Genomic DNA, 23,535 nt, shown 5'->3' with positions numbered 1-23,535 from the left:
AAGCTGAGCTAGCGGGACTTGGGAAATCATCCAAATATTAGAGGAAAGTGAGGTTATATCTAGGCTGAGGCTACAGTTATGAATCATTTCTAAAGCAAAATTAATTATATGTTGCCATGTAATGTGAATCTAATTAAATAACTAATCAGAATAAAACTATGAATGTTATATTGTATATATACTGAATATTGGGAGCGGGTCCCTAAGCTTAGGTAAGGCAGAGAAGGAAGATGGGGAGCTAAGGGGGGTATTGTCAGGGGTACAGATCTTCCCTGCTAAAGGCTTTGGTACAAACATGGATCAATTGTCGCCCCCATGGCTCTCTACACATACTTTCCTCTTCAGAGAAACATGTCAGAAGTACATGCAGAAAAGAAATGGAATCTCAGAACACAAATAAAGACGTTTTTGGCAAGGGTTATTGGGAGCCATCGTTCCCCAAAAGAGAATGCTGGGTAAGTAGGCGGGGCCTCATTTGCCATATCTGGGCCAACATTGCACCAGTTCAGTAGTGCCATAAAGAATAGTATAATAATGAATGAGCGTAGTTGGCTCCAGCAGAACAGAACTGATAATTCTACTCAGATGGAGAAGAATTCAGGCTTAATTAACTATACAAAAATATTTGTTGTCTTCCTTAACGAATTCCAATCAAGGGCGCACTTTCAATCTATGCGTGATTACAAGATTCCTCAATCATAAACTTGCACTTTAGTTTCTCTTAATGAGGATTAACCATTTGTGTGCTCCTGCAGTTTACACTTTAAATTAATTACGGCTTTTCTTCTTAACCAATTAACCCAACCCTGTAGGGACTGGCGGATTTCGGAAGAAGACTGGTAGAAAGACGGCAAATGGGCTTTCCCCGAGCCTCGTTAGTCATTGCTACAATGTAACAATTAGCCCGTTCAGTCTAACGGATGAATATTTGAAAACATTCTAAATGCTTTGCCAAAAATATGATTAAAAAACACTGGAATTCAGGGACAACTCCGGTTAAACAATTCCAAGCTGCTGGGGGGGGGGTTTGCACAAATCCAAAGGCGAATGTTGACCGTATCGATGGCAAATGGTGCAATTATGATTGGCAAGACAGTTTTATTGTGCGGGTTACTATGGTTTTTTCAGAATGCCATTAAAGTGTTAGATTTAAGGGGTCACCGGTGAGACAATAATAGTAAATTCAATAGTTTGTTGCCATGGAAATGTGGCAAAAGTTCAGAGCAAATAATTAGTGGTTTGCAGGTGTTTAAATGATGTCTTTTATATGATGTGGGAAAGGACAAGCAGTAATGAAGGCATCACAGCTCTTGTTTTATTTTCCTGTTGATTGAAAAAACATCACATATTAATTTTATGAATAGGATTGAGATATCTGCGAGGTTATAGTGGCATGGAGAGACGGCCACTAAACTCAAATGCAGCCATGATTGTATTAATGTAATATTACTGGGCATAGGGATCAAATTTAGCATTGCATGTAGTTCCAAGTCAAGTAGACTTGGCTTTGCCAACAACTTTGGCATTAAAGTGGTGGTTTACCTTTAAATATACTTTTAGTATGTTATAGAATGGCTAATTCTAAGCAACTTTTCAATTCTACTTTTCACTTTTTCTTTTCTTCTTGTGACTCTTTCCAGCTTTCAAATGGGGGTCATTGACCCCATCTAAAAAACAAACGCTCTGTAAGGCCACAATTGATAAAACCAATTGCAAATAAAACCAATTGCAAATTATCACAGAATATCACTCTCTACATCATACTAAATATTAATTTAAAGGTGAACAACCCCTTTAAAGCTTGGGCTACTTATTAATGAATGTATGCATAGTTACATAGATATATTATTAACCACATGAACATCAGGTAAAATACCTGAAGCCTTAATAATAAAGGTGCTGGCACAGGAATCTAACCCAAGTCTACTTGACCCAACTGACACATTGACACATCAACAACCATAAACAACCACTGCCTTTCTGTGAAGCTGCTGATAGTCTAAACTTTAGTTTAGTGAACTTGAGTTTAGTGAACTTGATAAGTCTAAACTTGAGTTTTAGTGAACTTGAAAGTCTATACTTGAGTTTAGTGAACTTGAAAGTCTATACTTGAGTTTAGTGAACTTGACAGTCTATACTTGAGTTTGAGTGAACTTGATAGTCTATATTTGAGTTTCAATGACTGCTTATGCTTTAGACTGATAGTTATATTCCACTGATCCAATGATGCTCCGTCTATTTTGCTTTGTGTGTTGAGCCAAAGGGCAGGTACAAAACTAACACATGCAGAAAACCAGGGGGGGCTACCTAGAAAGTTTGTATGAAATTCAAAAAAGAAAATCAGTGTATCTTGTGGCTTGAGCAGACTCTGCTCCATATCAGGACAAAGGATTTCTATGCATTATATGCAAATTTAGTGATCCCCAACCAGTGGCTCATAAGCAACAAGTTACTCACCAACCTTTGGACGTGGCTCCCAGTGGTTATTTTGAATTCCAGGCTTGAAGGCAAGTTTTGGTTGAATAAAAACCATGTGTACTGCAATACAGAGCAGTACACTCTACATACGGGCTACTAAATAGCCAATCACAGCACTTATTTGGCACCTCCAGGGACTTTTTTTCATGCTTGTATTGCTCTCTAACGTTGTTTTACATTTGAAAGTGGCTCACAGTTAAAAAAGGTTGGAGATCACTGTGTTAATCACTTTTACATTCTACTGGTACCTACTGTAATTCTGAGGAATAGAGATACTGTAGCGCTTCTTTGTGAGTCAGTAATCTGATATTGTTCTACTAGCTCCACTGTTTGGTAAGGAAAAGGGCTCAGTTCTAGAGTTTGTCAGAGACATCTAATTCGATGGATTACTTATAGCAATACCCATAGCAACCAATTAGACCTTTGTTTTCATTTTCTAACTTGTAATGAACCCAATTAATTGACAATGGTAGTTATTGGTAACAGCACTGCTGCAATTTAGCACCTATATTAGAAAATTAACCCCATCTGAACCTGCCATTTGCAATTGCAACGAATGAGGGGGCGAGCTGGAGTGCTTTCCTTTCCACGCGAAGGGAGGGGATAGTCCAACAACGGCCAACTCCCTTGAGCTTGATTTCTGACCAGATTGACAGAAGATGATGTGAGGGGAACAAAAACAGAAAGGCCCTACTGCTGCTACATTGCAGTATTGTTACTATCCCCCAGTATTTGTTCTACTGTTCACTTGCCCCTATCTGGGACCCTTTTTTGTGCACACAATGTCAGTACTGTGGGATCTAACACGCAAGAACCCCCATTGTCTGACTGTATAGATACATATAGCTGTGCCACATTAACAGAACATGCAATAAATCCTGTAACATCAGTACTAAAACTCTGGCGGCAGATGAATGAAGAGGGAAGCAGTGAAATGGCCGTCAGGAGGGGCACCAAGCCCACAACTAATAAAACGACAGCTCATGTAAGCAGAGAAAGGCACAAGGGCACCTGCAGAGCAGTAAATAAGGATCACACGTTATTACTCCCACAATCTTCCGCTGGCTATTCTTTGAGAACAAAGGAACTTTACTCTCGGCTAACTGTCAGTCAATCAAATGCACAATATTCCCCAAGGTATCTATGTATATTGTGTTTTTCGGGGGGCTGCCCAATTTATTCAATTTATTCGGAAGAAAAGGCCGTCTGACAAATGGAATACTCGGATTATTCTTAGGGTACGGCATTTGATTTGGGCCCCCAACCTAGCTCCTAGCAAGCTTAAAAATAACACCCATATTTCACTCTAGGGGGCTAAAAGTCCTCGTTGCAGGGGTAGAACAGACAAGCAAAGTTTCCAATGTTCTGTAAATGCTACTAATGGCAATACTGACAATACCATTTACTGTCGCTAGGTGATCTGGAATGCAAATCTCACACACCTCGAGTAGGTTAGATGTTTTTGTATCTATTCCAATAAAGAAAGAAGAACAAGCTAAATAATTGTTCTTCAGCGTATCTGAACATATTCACATGGGAAGACAAATCCACTTTGTTGTTCATCTGAGACCATCATGATACCAAGGGGCAGATTTACTCGAGGGCGAAGTGGCTAACGCTAGCGTCAATTTGCTAGCGTTACCGCCCGTAGGGACATCGTCAATTTACAAATGGGCACGGGCGTCACTTTGCTAGCGAAAGACATAGACGCTAGAGGTCATTCGCAATTTCCAGTTGAATGGACGTTACTCCTCAAATGCAATGAAATGCGGATTTTACTGAACGTTACCTCTTTCGCCAGATTTGCCTTCGCCAGCTCAGACCAGGCGAAGTGCCAGCGTACTGCATAGATCTTCCTCAATCTCCTGTTACTTACATCATATTTTTAATGGAAAACGCTTCTAAGACCAAAAAATGCTGGCGTCTTTTCCTTTTTTCAGAGTGATAGCCTGCAAAAGTCCTTAAGATTTTTTTTTGGGGTAACCGGGTTCCCCCCTACATTTTCTAACATATGGGACATAAACTATACACTGGGCTCATGTGTAGGGCAATATAACAACTCTATTTTCTTTATTAAGGTTTCCTGGACTTGTGTAATGTAATGTATTTGCTGCAACATATACGTCCATTCAACTTTAAATTTCCCGGCATATGCAAATGAACCTGAGTGCAAGACCTCTAGCGAATTTTCTCTAGGCAGAAATGAACACTAGCGCATTTTCGCTTTCAATTGTTCGCATTGCCAAAGTAACGCTAGCGAAACGTTTCCAGCATTCGGTGCCCACAAGAAAACTCTGCATTCCAGTGAATTAGCGTTGTCTGGGTGAATTGTCGACTGGCGAAGTGTAGCGAAGGTCGCTGGCAAATTTTCAAAGTAAAATCTGCCCCCAAGAGTCCTGGTTCCTTTAGCAGTCCTTACTGATGCTTGTTCATAAGCAAGTCAGGAATTTACTTCTCCCAAAGTTTTAGAAAAATGATAAAGCCCTTGCCCAACCGGCCCCATCTTATAATGTGAGAGGAGGGCTGGGCAGATACATCAATGGAGGCACAGGTCTACAGCAGGCTTAGCCCCATCACTATCAAATAAAGTATTAAGTATGTACAGAAAATTAAGTGAAAGCTCAAAGCAAATCATATTTATAAGCAGTGTATATTTCCCTTTACAGGAATATAACAGACTTGTGCATCATCAGTATTGTTTACAACCAACATATCCATTCATCGGAACTGATCAAGCACCGTTATGCCCCCAGTGAACACTGCCTGGGGAACCAGCTTTAGAAATTAGGCAGAAAGACAAGTTAAATATTCTAATAATGAAGCAAAATAAAAAAAATAAAGAATGAGCAATTGTTATACAAGAAAAAAAACCCATCCACAAACAACAAGCAGATCCCTGTGTTGTGGGAACAGACTGGCATGTGAAGGGTCCAACCTGCTTTGCTGCATAAACATTATCCAAGCTGTTGCTGAAGGAGCCACAGTGACACATAGCAGAGAATACACAATTTATAATCTTTTCACTGGGGGTTCGAGAGCCGGGGAGGAAGGGAGGCGGCAGAAAGCTTTCTAAAGCAATAATAAAAGCTGGAGTTATAGACCTGCTAAGGAAAAATATGACTGATATATTTCACCATGAGGGAAAGTTTAAAAGGTGGTGAAAAAACCTACGACTAGTTATGTCTTTTCCAACTATTATTCTTGGATCGGAGACATGAAAACAAGAAACATGTTCTGAGGAAGTGAATGGTAGTTGTTCAGCGGTTGATGAACCACAAGTCTCAGAATCCTTTAATTATTTTATAATAATACACAAAAGCCATGAATATCTTGTAAATTATATCCTTATAAACGGTGAGTTCTGATGTCATCAGTTATAAACGGTGAGTTCTGATGTCATTTCTGTCACATGACTCACTGAAATGTGTGTATTATAATAAATAAAGTAACCCCAGTTGCGCAATATGAGGATATTAGAAGTTACCTCGGAGTTCCATGACCTGTATAAAAACACTCGGCGAATATGGTCATGAAACTCCTCAGAAGCTTATAATATCCTTATATTTTACAAGAGGGGGTACTATTCACTATATAATTACTGGCTTCCTGAGGATGATGGGTAATTAGAGATATTGCAGCTATAGTGAGGCTTGGTCTTTATACATTCAGGTATCCCGCCATAACCCAACAACCTACAAGTCTATTTCTACTGGCACAAGGATTAGGCTCTCCTATTAAACGATTGTCTTCAGGTTGGTCTAACTGTGAGCATTATAGCTTCTAAAGGCTGTGCCAGGTCTAGCCATTTTAAAATTCCAACACTCTGATTGGCTATAAGTTGGTTTATGCCTATTAAAGTTTCAAATTAAGATTAGTTACAGGTTGGTTGAGCCCTGTTGATAATATAATGATCTGATTGGCCACAGGGTGGCACAGATAATTTCATGACAATTTCTGATGTCTACTATAGGTGGAAGATTAGGTCTGCTCTACGTGAAATGCTTTGCTGGTATTCATTTATGTCAGGGATATACTTTACGTTTCTAAATAACCAAATATCAAACATATTGGCTGGTCCACAATTCCATCCATTGCTCCTACCTGGGCTCTGTTACCGGGATCCTTCTTTATCCACTTTATCACCGCCTCATAGACCAGTTCCTCTGCTTTCGTGTTCAGACTGTCGTTGGAGATGTAGGAGACAAAATCTTCCTTGGATATATTCAGGATCTCGTCCTGATTGGCCACCTCGGGGAAGTTTTGCAGAGCGTAAGCCTTGGCCATGTTGTATAGTTCCACGCACTGCATCGCCTCGGCCATAGCTAAAATCCCTAGGCAGTTGTTGGCAGTCAACTGTTTTTCTAAAAGAAACAACAAAACAATTGGAATGCCAGTGTTACTGGTGGGCTGAGTCACAAAGTGTTAGTAAATCCATGTTAACACAGAAGATCCAAAATATGGCCAGTATTAAATGATAACTATAATGTTTCTCTCTTACCTGCAGATAATATATTTTTGGTCTCCTTAATCAAATTGGCGAACCCTTCCACTGTCCCCCATCTCACTTAAATATATTTTGGTGCTCATGAAACATCCTTATAAAATCGTCCCCAAAGGTCTAGGAGCATATTGGTGGTCATTACTCATCTCCTATAACTTTCCCGCTAATATGCTCCTAGACCTTTAATTTCTCAAGTCCCCATCTAATCATCTCTCATGTCATTGTGTTATCACCAGGTAAACAATATACTGGAAGCAACTTTGTAAAGCTAATTTCTGATTGGTTGCTGCAAAGATGCATAATTGCCTAGAGTTAGTAAATGGTCAGCCTGAACCTCATGTTGGTTGCACTACCTGCACCTTCAAGAAACAAAGGTGTTGTACCTGAGATTTCTCACACTTTCTTCTTATATTTAGCGCTCTTTAGGACTCCAAAATGTATGTACCATTTAAGATATCTTTGCCTCATATCCAGTGGTTATTTGCTTTCAATACTTTTGAATAAACTGCTGAGATATCCTAGGAACTTTAGTTTGGCAAAGACTTAGTGAAAGGCTCGGCAACTGTGGAGTTTAGAAGAGCAGTAGGCCCTACTTGTACCACTTTAAGCATTTTGTAATATTGATGTGTGGGCAGGCCCAACACACCCACAGGTTTACCCATGGGTCGCAATAGGAAAGAAAAACTGCTCCAGAGCCACTCTCTGCTTGATATCCCTCTAATGCAGCTCCTATTAACTTATACATCCAGGTGCTCCACCTCCAGCATCCCAACTGTGGTATCATGGCACTCAAACATGAATCAGGCAGCACTGAGTAAAAATTATTTATTGCAGCAGGCTGCTAAGCAAACATGCCTGACAGGTTTCGGGAGTAACGCCCTTAATCATAGGCTCCGTTGGTCGGGATTTATTTTTCTGGATCCGCACATCACTATTTTGTAATATATAAGTAGAACATGTTTAAAGTGATTGGATGTGCCTTCTTGGTTAGTTCTGACTCTCCTGTTCCATGATGTAGAAAAGCATAAAACAAACCATTTCTCTAAATATTATCATGCGGGTGGCATAATTAGGTGGATCATTTTTCTTTCTAATCTCCAGTCCCTCCTCCACCTTGCCCAGTAATTTCTGATGATTTATGATTCTACATATCTGTTTTCATTTTGTAGATTTCATAATTCGATGAAATAGATCATCACCAAAAATTAACTTGACTTTATTGAATGTAAAGTGCCATCTAGCATTTAAGATGTATTATTTGGGGCATTGATTTATGAGTCAACGGGCTTATTTAGAACACTAGGAGCTGAGTGTTATTTGGTAAGGATTAATGGTTTATGTTCAATACATTTAAGTCTTAATATCTAAAAATCCTATTCAACAAGGTTTAGATGGGCAACTTACTCATTATGTTGTGTGTTAAACAAACTGACGTCAACAGCTTTCTAAGTAAGTGATCAAAGAAAGTCTCTTTGCTATCAGGGGTGATCCTGGTAATTTTGCCGCCTGAGACGACCTTCCTTTTGCTGCCCCCACCTCTCTCCACGGCACTCACCTCTTCAGTGCCTGAGGGGCGGTCCACATTGCACTGGAGGGGTCGGGGGTGGTCCACGTCGCTAATACAGAGAACGTAATTGCACTCTCTGCACTAGAAGAACCGAATTTCTGGGTTGAAAAGTGGAAATTTGGCTCTTAGTTACCAGGAGAGCCATTTTTGCTGCCCCTGGTAAACAGGGGGGGCGCTGCTGCCTGAGGAGAGTGCCTCAACTCGCCTCATTGGTGGAGCGCCCCTGTTTGCTATTTACCAGCAACACCGTCTTGTCATTAATTTGCTTGATTTACCTGGGCAGTCAAGGATCATTGAGCTAGACTACCAAATCTTAGTAGACTTCCTTACTCCAATGTCAGCAGTAACACCTTAGTGAGAAATTTGCCCTGTCATTGCACCACCACAAACAGAAACCTTGGAACAGCTTCCCTACAGTAAACTATAGGTCAACGGTGTCCTCAAATGGGCCTCACACTGCTCACTGCCCTTAACCATGGCTATCATGCAGATTTGAAAAGAAATATATAATGGATATCATTTTATGACCCGGGCAGATGCCTTAATCCTAGCCATGGGTTTTGCTAATATAAGTAAAGTCTAAGGGTCATATACAGATGAAACTGCTAAATGTAATTCAAACATGCTCCTGCACTTCCTCATGGTTGCCAATGCACCATACCACATCTTCTGATGAATGGGTTTTCAGCTGCACCCATTGATGCATGAAAGCCCTGGAACTACTGCCACCCTGGACCCGTCAAGGTTCCCACAGCAGGTCAATAGGTACGACTCCCGCACTAAAAGGGATTGCAAATTCTCCCTCTAATATACACATGAGCATTACTCTTCCATAAGGTTTCATCTGAGCCTTTTCCTTCCCTCCATCAAACGTATAGATATAAATACAGAAAAAAGGAAACAGTAAGAAAGAAAACAAAAGGTTTAACTATAGCAATGAATAGGATTATAGGATTATGTGATTTATCCCTCAGAATAGACAAAAAACTGAAAGGTTAGGGAGGGGAACACAAGCAATGTATCTTACCAAGGAATGAGATGCAGACTTTACAGAACGTATGAAACTGAAATTTGTTTGCAGCCTCCAAAAGGATTTTTGCATTTGCAGAATCTATTATGAGAGAACCCGTATAGACAAACTCCAGCAGCAATTCCAAGACTTCGGCGTTTATGTTGGACATAGTCAACTCCAGCTTCTCCCCATTTTTGGCCGTGTCTCTCGATGACCTGGCAATATCAGACAAGGACATTCTTAGAGGTCGTCCCGCATCGCCTTTCAAACCAGCTCTCAATATCGAGCAAGTCGAGAGAAAGAAAACAAAAATACACTTTACACTTCATTAATTTCTTTCATTTATAGAAGTAATTTGAAGAATATTGTCATTTTAAATAACTGATCTTTAACAGGATCTGAAAGAGAAGCGAGGTTTGAATTCATTCAAAGGAAATAAAACCACACGACTAAAACAAAACACAGGCTTTATTGCTAGTGGTTTCTGCATTCTCATGCAAAATAAAAAAAAAGCAGCAAATGAAAAAGTATGAGCCGGAGTTAATGAAAATGGCGCACAATGTTAGTTTTCAAAGGGAAACAATACATTTTAATACCAGCATTAATTATGCAGCAGAAATTTAAACAATTGGAGTTGATATGCTGACATGCTAAAATTCCTTCTAATCTGGAAGTCTATTGTTACATTAAATGAGAATGGAAGATTGTGCTAAGCTGTTTGTTAAAATTATATTTTTGATGCTCTTTTTGTTCACAGTATGGGGATCCATCACCCACATTCTTAAAAATATCATGCAGATCTGGTAATAAGCCTGAGACTACATTATGCAGCCTCAAGGAGAAACAGGAGAGTCCTTGTAGATGATAAACTTGGCTGTAGCAAGCAATGCCAGTCAGCAGTTTCAAGGGCAAATAAGGTCTTGAGCTTTATTAAAAGGGGCATAAATTCACGGGAGGAGGGGGGTCATTCTTCCACTGTATAGAGCACTGGTAAGGCTCCATCTAGAATTTGCCGTACAGTTTTGGTCTCTAATGCTTTATTCACCAGTAGGTCTTTACAGCTGACACAAGGTCATGCATTCCGATTAGAAGAAAGGAGGTTCCGCCTAAATATTGGGAAGGGGTTTGTTACAGTGAGAGCTGTGAAGATGTTGAATTGTCTCCCTGAATCAGTGGTACAGGCTGATACATTAGATAGGTATAAGAAGGGGTTGGATGGTGTTTAGCAAGTGAGGGAATACAGGGTTATGGGAGATACAAGTTGACCCAGGGACTGGTCCCATTGCCATTTTGGATTCAGGAAGGATTTTTTCCCCCTCTGAGGCAAATTGGAGAGGCTTCAAATGGGGCTTTTTGCCTTCCTCTGGATCAAATATCAGTTAGGCAGGTTATATTTGGACTTAAAATGTTGAACTTGATGGACAGCTTGGTTTTCAACCAAGCTGACTATGTATGGTAGATTAGGAGAGTGGAGTTGATTTTGATCCCATCAAGCTTTATGGATTACACTAGTTTGCTCAGGACACTCCAAGCATTGCGTTAACTAGGTGTCTTTCGTTGCATAAATTAGTTTCAGGTGAAACATTTGATCTTCAGTAGAACATTCCTTCTTACTATATCTACATTTGTTTATTACAGTCACTAATGCAATTTTATCCTTAGTCATCAGCTGCACTTGAATGAATGAAGAATGTGGCTGATAAAGAGGACAACACAACAGCTCCAACAGGTATAATGGAGTAAATATAATATAATTTCATTCCAAATATATCTTATTTGATCAGAGCAGGAGCCAGGAAAAACATGCCGGCCCAGTCTTAATAGAGGACTACTACCAATGGGATTTCCAAGTTTTACCTCCTCCAGCTTTTGTGGAGCTGGTACTAGTATTCCAGGGGAACACTGTTCAGAAGTAGTTGGAGGATCAAGGAGTAGCCTTAAAACATATGCTCTGTAGCCCTATCCTCCTGTGTCATTTGCCTACCCTTTCATTCTGATAAAACCTAAGCATAAAATAGAAAGTAATCAATTTGGAATGGCAGACATTTATATAGAAGTTTTGGTTTTAAAATATATTGTTCCCTTCAGGCACTCAAAGGAAGACCTTAGTGGAAATGCTTTGGAAACGGAATACAAGACAAGGTTGACAGACAAAAATGGTTAGAGCAGAAGTAGGGGTGGGAAGGGAGTCATCCCGCTCTGCCACAGGAAGCCAGCAGCCATCCTTTTGTTCAAGACTTTTCCTGCATAAAGTGCTAAACAATTTGGAATCAGAATTAGGCCTGCATGTGGAAGTGTCAATTAGTGCTCTGCCAGCTACTGATGATGTTGGGTTTAGCCAACAATGCATGGGGAAAGCTGCAACGTTAGGATCAGATACTCCTGAAATAGTAAAGAAGTCATTAAATCAAATGGTAATGAAAGAGGAAAGGGAAAAAAGCAGGTTATTTGTAAGAAAATATATATTTATTTGCTTTCATTAACTTCACCAACCTTCAGACAAGTGCATTGAGGTCGAAAGTGTTCTGTGCATTTCAGGCGTTCAATTAACCGAACAAGTTATTGAAGACCTTCAGTCATCAGCTCATGGGAGACAGCAAGTTTATTAGTCTGTCTGAAGAGGAGCCATGGACAAGGTTTACACAATGAAAAGTTGATCGACTATACAATGTGGTTAATTAAATGTGTATTCTTGTGCCACTATGGTGGCTTCCTATTGCTGTTTAGTTGCTAAAGATTGCAACTGTCCAGCTCGTATTTCTCATTGACCAGAGCTCATATTACTTCAGGTCTTGTAACCCATAGTAACTGATGAGCTATTTGGTTTCAAACAACAGACCAGTATATGCTGCCTGACGATTGGATGCAATGGGAGAAAAGACTTGAAAGCCCCCCACATATGGTTTGTGAGAAATCAGACCATAAAAAAGAGAAAGCGGAGCACGTGACATGTCTAAATCAATATGCTGATTTCAGTTGATGGCATTGTTTTTTTTTTTTTTCATGATAAAAAAAGGAACAAGTAAAAATAAACATAGAATGACGGCTGCCATGTTTCTTACTAACTCCTCCCTCATTCACAAAGACACATAATAGAAGGAGAAATTTAAGCAATTTAGCATACGCTGGAGGGGCTACTAAATGTATTTAAAATATTTAGAAAGCTGTGGAAACCCTTTTTTTAAAGACAGTTATCTTTATAAAAATGAAACACCCACCCGCCAGCCCAAGCATCTGCACGTGTCCAGTTACCAAGTTCTTTAACCACGTAACATAAAGCTAAAATCATAAACCAAACCACTAGAACACGTCAAACTGACCTTCCACATAGGTGAATGCATTTCATGGTTTTAATATAGCACTCAAAGCCAAACACTTAATTTTGCTAATAATTTATGTTCTTGAAGAGCCGGATTGTTATTCTTAATAATGCCAATAAAATGTAAAAAAAAAAAAGCCATTGTGCTACCGAGCTATTTCCTTTCTCTGTAAAATCAAAGAAAAGGAAAATTTACTAATGTGCGCCTGTTTCCTTTTGTGTGATATTACAAAGCACATTATTCAATAAATTGCATTATGAGGCCATCAGGTGTTTTTTTCCCTTCTGGTAGAGCATTAATCTGCCATTTTCCAGAACGTGTAATCAGTTAGAATTTTAAGAAAATGCCTGTTCCAGCTGTGCCCGGCCAATTAAAATGACAGAAGCACTTATGGATCCACCTGTGCTCATGCGGGATTCTGGGGAACACATTTGGAGTTTGGTGAATAGGAAACTGCTTTAGAATAATTTCACTTTTTCCCATCCATGTGACATACAGAAGCTTTCTAAAAGAAGAAATTCCTGATAATAAAGTGAGAGTCCTGCATGGCAACCCGCATCACAACACAACCCCGTGCATTGGGGACATCAGAGTGGCAGCTAAAAGATGCAGCCTTGATTCCATAAAAACAAACTGAAAACCCATGTGATTCCTACACAATTTTGAGCTGACTGAAGGCTCACATGACTAATATTAACAATTCAGTAGAGCCAGTGATAAGATCCCTTCATCCAAGCGCACAAAGGCAAAAAGGAAACAAATGAAGTCCTTTTTTTACTGTAATTTAATTTTAGTGCAACATGAATAAAGGTTCTCCTTAGTCATAATAACCTGAGATATCAGATGTGGCTGATGCCAATCTGTGTAGACTTTGTGCCATATAAAAAAGTTATATGAGAGAGCTTTATGCAGCCATTGGAGCATTAGTGGAATAGTTCTCCAAACCCACCCCTTCTAAAATCCTCATATACATCACTAACACCTTTCTCGGATAGGTCTCAGAGCTCTCTACCATTTATCAAAGGTTGAATTTAGAATTCATGTGACTTTTTTTTTAACTCTAGTAAACTCGAATGTACTCGCAATTCGATTGGGTGGTTAATTATTAAAAAAAAAACACGAGTATCTAAAATATTACCGACCCAAAAGCTCGAATCAAATTCAAATCTAATTAGGCTAAACTGGAATCGAGTTTTTTCTCTGAAAAAAACTCAAATGTCAGGAAGCCTATTAACATCTTCAAGGGGGTCACTGGACCTCTCCCATTGACTTATTAATGAACTCGTCAGGTTTTAGGTGGCAAATTAAAATTCGTTTCGAGTTTGAATTATTTCCAATTTCTAATATGAGAGTTTTGACCAAAAAAAAGGTTAAAATTCAATCTGTCCCCTTGTTTGGCCAACTACAAGCATCACCAGTTTCTCCATGCCATTGTTCTTCTGTCTAAAACAGACATCTTTCGATTAGGCCCTGGTGCTCAACTACTTGGGCGCTGCCAAGACTTACTGCTCTAAAATCCATAGACTCCCACTAGGGTGAGTGAGACACAGTCATTAAACTCAGGAAAGGAGCCAGTATAGACAGAGTTAAGTGTACTCAGATGGTCAGAACAGGACAACCAACCAAAGGATCATAGGAAAAACAAGAATAAGCCACAGTCAAAAACAGAACATTGTTGCAAAGGGCAAGAGTCAGGAACTAGAATAAAAGAGTAGAATTCAGGAAAAGGAGGTCAGTGCATCAAGGAACAAACAGACTTGATCTACATAGGGAATCTAGGGAGCTCAGAGCTGGGGATTATAAAGGATATGTAGGTAGGGCATTATATATAGGGAGTCTGATGCTAAACTCTGATCACCTGTGGTCAGATTAGTAACATCTGAGAAGACTATACCTACCAGAAAACTAATAAGGATATCAAAACTTTGACCCATAAACTCAAACAGAGTAAATGTATTGAAGAATCCATAGCAATCTAAAGGTCCCTGGTTCAACTCCAAGTGGGTAATAGTGTTAGTGAGTGACCCATGACATGCTTTAAGGGCCATTCCACTTGTCTAATAGTAGTATTAACCATCAAGCAATGTCAAGTGGACAGGATCCAGTAACTATTACCCTATATCACAGTCCCAGCTCTTAGGTGGACATAAGAAGAGAGTAACCTTATTGATACTTTAAAGTCAAGCTTTGTTCAATATCCTAGATACAGTGGAAATGCCTTAAGATCATTCATCACATCAGTTACACAGTCATCTGTATCAATGACAAAATCCAGGACTTTATTTTAAATACCTGTACAGCAAACGGGTGATATAAATCGCTGCTCACATATACAGGTAAGGGATCCATTATCCTGAAAGCTCAGAATTACAGAAAGGCTGTCTCCCATAGACTCCATTTTATCCAAAGATTTTCCTTTTTCTGTGTAATAATAAAACAGTACATTGTACTTAATCCCAACTAAGATATAATTAATCCTTATTGGAAGCAAAACCAGCCTATTGGGTTTATTTAATGTTTATATGATTTTCTAGTAGACTTAAGGTATGAAGATCCAAATTACAGAAAGATTATTTATGAAGAAAACCCCCGGTCCATTCGAGCATTCTGGATAAAGGGGTCCCATACCTGCATAGCTGTATATTCTGTATAATTCAGTCAGTTGAATCTGATAAAACTCCTCATTTCCAGCTCTCTGCCCTATCTAAGAAATAAACATGAAATATGTCTAGCTATTTATATTGTACCGTATCCAGGTCATTGCCCCCACAGCACACATCCAGCTATGACAGATGGCACCTGCTTAACAAATTCCAGGCTGTCACATCTAATGGCCAATCATGAGCTGAAGAGTTATCATCCAAACAGATCTTTGCCTTTCCGTGTGCTAAATCTGGTGCAGGTTCACCTGAAGTGTGTTCTAGGTAATGCAAAATGACAGTCTAGAACTGTGGCCCTGAACAAAATATTTTGCATTAATAGATAAGTGTTTTCTGTAAATAAATAGAACATTATAAGGACCTAGTTTATTATTACATACACAAAAATTATGTTTTTCCCCAAAACACCACCACTTTAAATAGTATTCCATACTGTAGCCAGCTTTACGTTGCTGCTTTTCACTAAATTTGATTGTGGAACTTTCCTTTAGAGGATAAGTTTGGGTCACTGGGGGTGCCAGTTTATTATGCAATCCCCCAATTATTCTAATCGCTTATGTCCTACTCCAGGACAGCCCTCCTCTTTTTTTAAAAAAACACCCAGGCCCATGGTTGTTATCAGCAGGAAGGGTGCAGCCATCTTCCACTAGCTTCCAACGAATCCCATGCATCAGATATGGTCCATGTGAAGAAGAGAAATCTCTGGAAAAGTTTCGTGCTGCACACGTGCCAAAACGGTGACTAAGGCACAAATGTAAGTCTGGGAGGCTGAAGGAAGATGGCAGTGGCCCAACAATGTGACAGCTACTCAGGGCCAAAGAGGAGGGTTGGTCAGTGTCGGACTGGCCCACCTGGATACCAGGAAAACTCCTGGTGGGCCAAGGTGTCAGTGGGCCCTCCTGCTTCTAATCTTTTGACCTGTTTTATGGTCATTCTCTATTTCTTTATGGGAATAAAGAGGCTTGATAATGGAAGAATAGAGAATAGTATGTAGAGAAAAGAGACAAGGAGAATAAAGAGGTTGAGTGAGGAGAGGAGGTATAATAGTTTGGAAAGTGGACCCTCAACCTAAAGTTTTCTGGTGGGCTCCTGGCATCCCAGTCCGACACTGGGGTTGGTCCAGAGTTAGAGGTAAGGGATAAGAGTAAGTGGGGGATAACAAATGATGAAAGTACTAAGCTCCCTTGCCCACATACAACTGCACTTCACACTGGGGAGGCCCATTTATCAAAGGTCGAATTTCGAATTCATGTGAGTTGTTTAAACTCCCTTAAATTTGAATATATTTGAAATTTGACTGGGGGGTTAATGAAGAAAAAAATCTAACATCTAAAACGCGGACAAATTTTACCGACCTATAAACTTGAATCAAATTCGATTGATTCAACCAAACTCAATTTGAGTATTTTCCCCGAAATGAGGAAGAAAGAGATTGTCAGGAAAGGTACAAACATCTCCAAATTGGTCCCTGGACTGCTCCAATTGACTTAGACATGAATTTGGCAGGTTTTAGGTGGCGAATAGTTGAATCTGATAAAATCTCGACTTGGATTCTTTTTTTTTTTTTTAAAAAAAACTCTTATTGAGCTTGGATAATTCCCTAGTCGAATTTGACAGTTTTGACCATGAAAAAATTCAAAAAATCTGCCTCCGAGTGTCAGCCAGTAGGCGTTGAAAGAAAATATTTTCTTAAATGACACCAAATAATAGAATTAAACTATTCCAACTTTCTGAAAGTACCAATTCATCCTGAATGAATTTCCATGGAAGGTGCCACCAGTGCTAGTCAAGTATGTAAAGGCAAATATATCAACGGGAATATATCAAGCTGAAATGGAGTAATTTCAGCACAAAGCATCCCGGAGTGGGAATTGTAAAATTGTAGATGTGATGACAAGTTATTCAGTTGTTGTCTGTATACATTTTTCAAGGTAAAATACACCACTAAGTAGATACCTTTGTTATACAGAGAAGAATGCTGAACTCAAGGATGCTGGAGATGTATTTATTTTGGGACAAATTTTCTGGTTGGAATGTAGCGTGTAGAAGAAATGCAGGCTGAAAGTGAAGGACAGGTTTTTTTTTATTTTTTTGATATTTTATTACTAAATTCCTTTGTTCATTAAGTCTCCACATATAAAACATTTACTACTGAATTTCACATCCTTATGTTCCCCTTACTGTGGGACTTTTAACCATTCCTGCAGACTTCCAAAGCAGCAGAACTTTCCAGAAGACACTAATGCAGTCATACTATTGGGCTGACACAAAGCTCGGCTTTTGGGGGATGTTTGTTATGAAGAGACTTGAAGGTAAATTCTTACTTGTGGTATGGGATATCATCAGAACTATGGTAGGGTTACCATGACCATCATGTTATCATATTGTTGCAACATTCATATCAATAATGGGGGCACCTTACTACTAACTGGGCTCATGAAAAAAGCTAAAGAACCTTGTAAATAAAACTATGGGATGCGAACAAAACCAGGAACTGGCTGAATGCCCGAATCCTTTACAGCAGGGGTCCCCAACTTTTTTTTACCGATGAGCCACATTCAAATGTAAAAGGGGTGGGGAGCAACACAAGCATGAAAAAGTCCAATGGCCAAATAAGAGCTGTGATTGGCTATTTGGTAGCCTCTATATGGACTGGCAGCCTACAAGAAGCTCTGTTTGGCAGTATATCTAGTTTTTATGCAATTAAAACTTGCTTCCAAGCCTGGAATTAAAAAATAAGCCCCTGGTTTGAATCCACTAAGAGCAACATACAAAGGCTTGGTGAGTAACATGTGCTCACGAGCCACTGGTTGGGAATCACTGCTTTACAAGATGCAATTTTTTGGGATTTCACCTAAATTTGAATTCAAACATTAGGTTTTAATTTTGGATTGATATCTGACCAAATCTTTTTGGAGAGGATTCAGTGTTAAGATTGAAAAATGTATAGACTCTGTCCACCCCTAGTATAAGGACCTAGAACAAATGGGGGAAACTTATCTCAGGTGGCTTTCCATGTACAACCATTTTCCTCAACTAAAATGATCATTATTATAGATTTTTTCCCGAAAATGAAAGCAGAACTCAACATTATAAACCATGATTTTCTCAAATCACGACACAAAGTAAGATTCTAATGTTAGTATATCAGCCCCTTAGTTAGCGTTGCTTGGGTTGTACAGTAGATCTACAACTCTCATCTATCATTTCAGTTACAGATTTTGTAGACTCTACAAGAAACAAAAATAAAAGCTTACTTGTATTTACCTCTAATTGCTTTATGAAATTTGCTTTTAAAATACTAAATCCAGGAACCATCCTTAGATTTGATAGATGTGATATTATGAGAAATGTCTGCAATCTTTATATCAGGTCTGATGAATACATCAGTGATATGCCGTCATGGTACGCGTTTAGCTACTACAGGGGCAGAGTTCAATAAAAATCCTGTAACATCTACCAGCCGCTACCAGAAAGTCCACATAATAAAACATTTGCAATCCCCCAGAGATCTTAAGCAGTGAAATTGTTACAGTCAATGGAGTCTGAGCCTTTCTGTATGAATCCATTACTGACAATGGGAGGCTGGCCATGAGGGAAATTCTAGAAAAACTCACATATGTACAAATTTCCAATCAGCTAAAGGTATTTGCATTTACGCCATAACACATTGAAAGGGATGCTATTCATTATACATTAATATTCTTTTTAACCCCAATAGCCTATTGCAGTGTTATAAAGGATAAGTAAACCTTTAAAATAAGTGCATGTAAAATTGACAAAGGTGCTATTGTAAGCACTTTTGTAATGTACATTCCCTATTTATTTAGGCTGCTCTGATGTTCTTCTGCTTAGGAAAGATTTAAGAAAGGTTTCTAATTTTTTTCCGAAGCAGAAGAACATCAGGGCAGCCTCTTTCTTTCTCCTGACAACTTCCTTGACTACTTGGTGGTCAGACTGGTGGGAAACTGACCAGCAGGTGGCGCTGTTGTAACAAAATGTAATACTATTAACAGTACAGGTATCCCTTAATATCTTGGAATAAAAACAAAATAAGTAGTGAATGTACATTACAAAAGTGCTTAGAATAGCACCTTCGTCAATTTTACATGCACTTTTTTTAAAGGTTTACTAATCCTTTAAATACATGCCACTGGACTCTAGAATTGTGGAAATGGGAGTGATGAGTTTTCCATCTGATGGCTGGGTGTGGCTGGTGCCTGGAAAAACACTAACTGACTATCTAATCGTCCCCCTAAAAGGTTGGTGGGGAGGAATAGTAGTGAGGGGCTGGTCTTCGTGGTGTGGTCTACCCATGGCTTCTTATTGCTACATCACATCACATCCTCTGGCAACAGTTTGTAAGAGGCTCATTCCTGCTTCAGCATGATACACAAATTGCGCTCCATCCAGATTTTGCTACGAGAGGAGTGAAAGATATGGCCTTCCCAGAGCCTTGACTTTAACCCAACTTTAGTGTCCAGCCTCAATATTGATCTTGATGCTAAAATCCCATCAGCAATGCTCCAACATATAGTGGAAAGCCTTGTCATAAGACTAGATATGTTCTACATTTCTACATTTCCCATCCCTTATTTCAATAACAAACTGTTGGTCGGACTGGCCTACTTAATCTTTATTTTTATTATTATTTGGTTATTATACTGAAAAAAGCAATTGGAAATCTCTTTTCATTGTGTTATTTTAAATGACTAAAATAAAAGCAATCTAAGCTGAATTCAACATGGTCGCTGTTAAATCCTTCACACTGAGCATTGAGCAATTTCCTCAGAGAAAACGCGGGCGGGAAGTTTTTAATAGAAAAAAGGCCACGGGAGTCCAGTCCTTTCATTCCAGCTACTATTTGCCTTCTCATAAAGTAAACACGAGGTGTCTGTGCTCAGCCCAACATAGCCATCTGCAGACCTGGACAAGTCTTTCCTTTTTTAATACAATCCTGACATTAAAAGACCTGCCCTTAAGTTTTGCTGCCTATAGTTCTATTCTCTTGGTTCTTTTTCTCGCAGAACAAATTAGCCTGTCGGCACCGGAGTGGCTTGGAATACTTTGTATTGTAGACAATACAAAGCTGGGAACTTCCGGAAGATCTCAGCCACCGCCACTGCTTTTTTATAAAAAACAAAAATCCATTGGCTAATTTCTCATGGAGTAAAGCAGAGATAACGAGGGAAGGTGGATAAGGGGAGGGGGAGAAATAAAATGAAGGAGAAAAGAAGGATAAAGAGGTAGAAAATAAGGAATTTCTTTCTCTATCTGATAAAATAAATGAAGTTTATGATATTATCTGGTAAAGGACTTGTTTCTCTATTAAGGAATGATAACAGCCATGAAAGGCAGCCTAAAACTATGAATATTATGAATATGATATGGAAAGCTGTTTCCTCTATTTTTATGATTATACCCTATTTATATGATTAACCAACTTTTATTATCCCTATAAAGTATGACAGCATGAATTATGTGATTTAGGGGGAATTGTATAGTATCAATTACTTCAAGTATTCTAAATCTATAGGTGAAGTAGCCATGAAATCCCTAAATCCCTCACCTGAGAGTTTCTTTTATTTGTGCAGAGAAGGCAAGAGCTGTTCTCTGTGCATCCGGCAACTCCCTTTCTGTCCCTAAAAACAATGATGTGTGTCACATACACAACAGTTGAACTGCTCCATCTATAGGAATGGCTCCACAAGCTTACCTATTGGAGAAATGTTGGAATTCCTAGCCCTAAAGCATCTGTTCGTGACTTAGCCCAAGTACTGACAATGAAGTTACTATAGAACATAATAACTTCACTACTATCCATGGGCGGATGAGGCAAGGCATGAGATGTTTATATAAATAAAAGTATTCTAGCCTTTACTTACTATCAGTCTGATCTATGGCTGACCTACTAGAGTGCCTTGCTCCAACATTTGCTTATCTACATACGGATTGTCCGCTCCCTTGGGCTGAGGGCCTGGGGCAGGAGCACCTGGGCCGCCTACTTAACTTGGTGAGTTATTCCATTGGCAAAGTGTTATGCTTGAACATATATATTTGGCTTGCAGATGAGGCAAGGGACCATATTATACAATAAAAGCCCCCAATTGTACGATGACCCTTGAAGAAAAGGTCCCTGCGGCAATGTTAGCAGCTACATTTTAGAGTGCAGTTATGACAGCAAACAAGCAAAAGGGCTTCTTCGGTGCAAAGTGATACCACGTTACTGCTCCCTGTGAGTCTGCTCAGGGACACGCTGAAAGGCAAAAAAGAATGTGGTGGAATAACTGGTTGGTGATTGAAAGAAAATGAGAGTTATGGAATGTTTTAATCTGAATATGTACCAAACTAGAACAGTCACAAGCAGGTCATTTATTTATTCTAATCCGATGAAAAACACAGGTTAAATCTCAAAGCGGGAACGCTTGGCACTGGAGGGGGGTAGAATATTAATAACAGGTTTCTAGATTTTACCTAGAGATCTTTCAATGACTACCATAGAGTTGGTGTCAACTATACCAATATGTGGTCATATAACCAAAAACATCATATCAGGGATCAAAAAATGTCAACTTCGCAGCCCACCCCCAGCATCCCAATCCAGCTGTTAGCAAATTCTGGGAGTGGTGGTTAAGTTCAACATGAAGGCCATGAATTTGGCATCAATGCCCACTCTTTGGAACTACTCTACTTGCCTACCTACCTTGATTTCAGATGCTATCGATACTCCTGCTAAAGATAACCACCAACAGCTAAATAATCTGATAAATTATCTACAAAACAATTAGCAAGGGATCTATTAAACATCACTGTTACAAAGGCTATAAGATAGCAGGGACTTCTAACATTATATACAGAACAAACGATGTTGATTTGTCTTCCTTTTTTATCTTTGTGGAGTTAAGAGAGTCCCTTTAGAGTCCCTTGATAATGTTAAGATTCTAAAGCTTTTAACCATCAATAGAAAGCTTTTGTCTCAACCCCAAAAGAAGACGTGCGTATGAAGGATAGAAAGCGTGTGATCAGAATACATCTCTTTATAGGAGTCTGATATGTAATAAAGGTATTTGAGGACTCTGTTTGAAAAAACGTTCAAGAGAGGTGGAGAGAATGGCTACTGGCTTTGTGACAGGAGATTCGCTCTTCAAAGGCCTGCAAGAAAGGGGAGGAAAGAAAAATAAAAGAAGCCACACATATGGGCCCTACAAAAAGAACAGACCAGATCATAGCTGGAAGGAAGGCAAACCTTTTAATCAGGTCCTTGAAATACAAGCTGCAGGAGGCTAGAACATTTTGGTGGACTTCAAACTCTTTGCCTTCAACAATAATTTTCAGGTCTGTAAACTCTTTCGCTCTGCGCTGCTGGTTCAGCTCCTTCAACATTTCTGCAGAACAGAGAAGACAGACATTGCCAGGGGGTCCCATGAAGTCTTTTTCATTTTTGTATATCAAGTAGAAAATGAAGAAAACACTGATATATGTGCCTTACAATTTTATGGGGGTCAACAATAACAGCAAAAGAGGTCACGGACATCATGTACAAGGTAAGCAGGAACCTTGAATATTTACAAATAAACATGAAAAGGCAAGTCAAACAGTCAAACAAAGCAAGCTAAAAAAATCCATTACATTCAGGAACACAGATGCATTTTTTATTTTATTTTTTTTAGAAAAAATTTGGATCAGTGATTATTCTGTTAAAATACGCCAATGATTTATGTTTGAGGGAGGAAAAAAACCAAATTATGAAATATTTCTTCATTCAACAAGCATTTGCAATATATTTGATTCTTACCAGGTAAACATGACAACATTATGCACAGTAGGAACATGGAGAGACTCAATAGAAATCAGGTCTTGTCAGAATACTTCTGTAGCTGGGAAACGTAATGATTCTGTGCACACCAAAAGCAGATCATTATATTTAATGCAAACAGTCATTTTCAGCTTGTGCGAATAATTGAGAGGAAGGAAGCACCTTGGCCAATCAGTTAACA

General features: G+C 39.1%; 1 protein-coding gene across 3 annotated transcripts in view; it reads right to left on the bottom strand.

The window, feature by feature from the left end:
- LOC108717206 (kelch-like protein 29) overlaps positions 1–23,535 on the bottom strand; it is a 653,541-nt gene that overhangs the window by 84,490 nt on the left and 545,516 nt on the right. For all 3 annotated transcript variants that reach the window (XM_018264051.2, XM_041563572.1, XM_041563573.1), the window contains 3 exons: positions 22,785–22,923; positions 9,574–9,773; positions 6,580–6,839 (listed from right to left, as the gene is read on the bottom strand). In XM_018264051.2, coding sequence (XP_018119540.1) covers positions 6,580–6,839; positions 9,574–9,773; positions 22,785–22,923 — 599 coding nt within the window. The remainder of the gene's footprint in view (positions 1–6,579; positions 6,840–9,573; positions 9,774–22,784; positions 22,924–23,535) is intronic.

Source organism: Xenopus laevis, chromosome 5L (genome assembly GCF_017654675.1).
Source record: "Xenopus laevis strain J_2021 chromosome 5L, Xenopus_laevis_v10.1, whole genome shotgun sequence".
Classification (NCBI taxonomy): domain Eukaryota; kingdom Metazoa; phylum Chordata; class Amphibia; order Anura; family Pipidae; genus Xenopus; species Xenopus laevis.
This window is presented reverse-complemented; position numbering and strand designations above follow the sequence as displayed.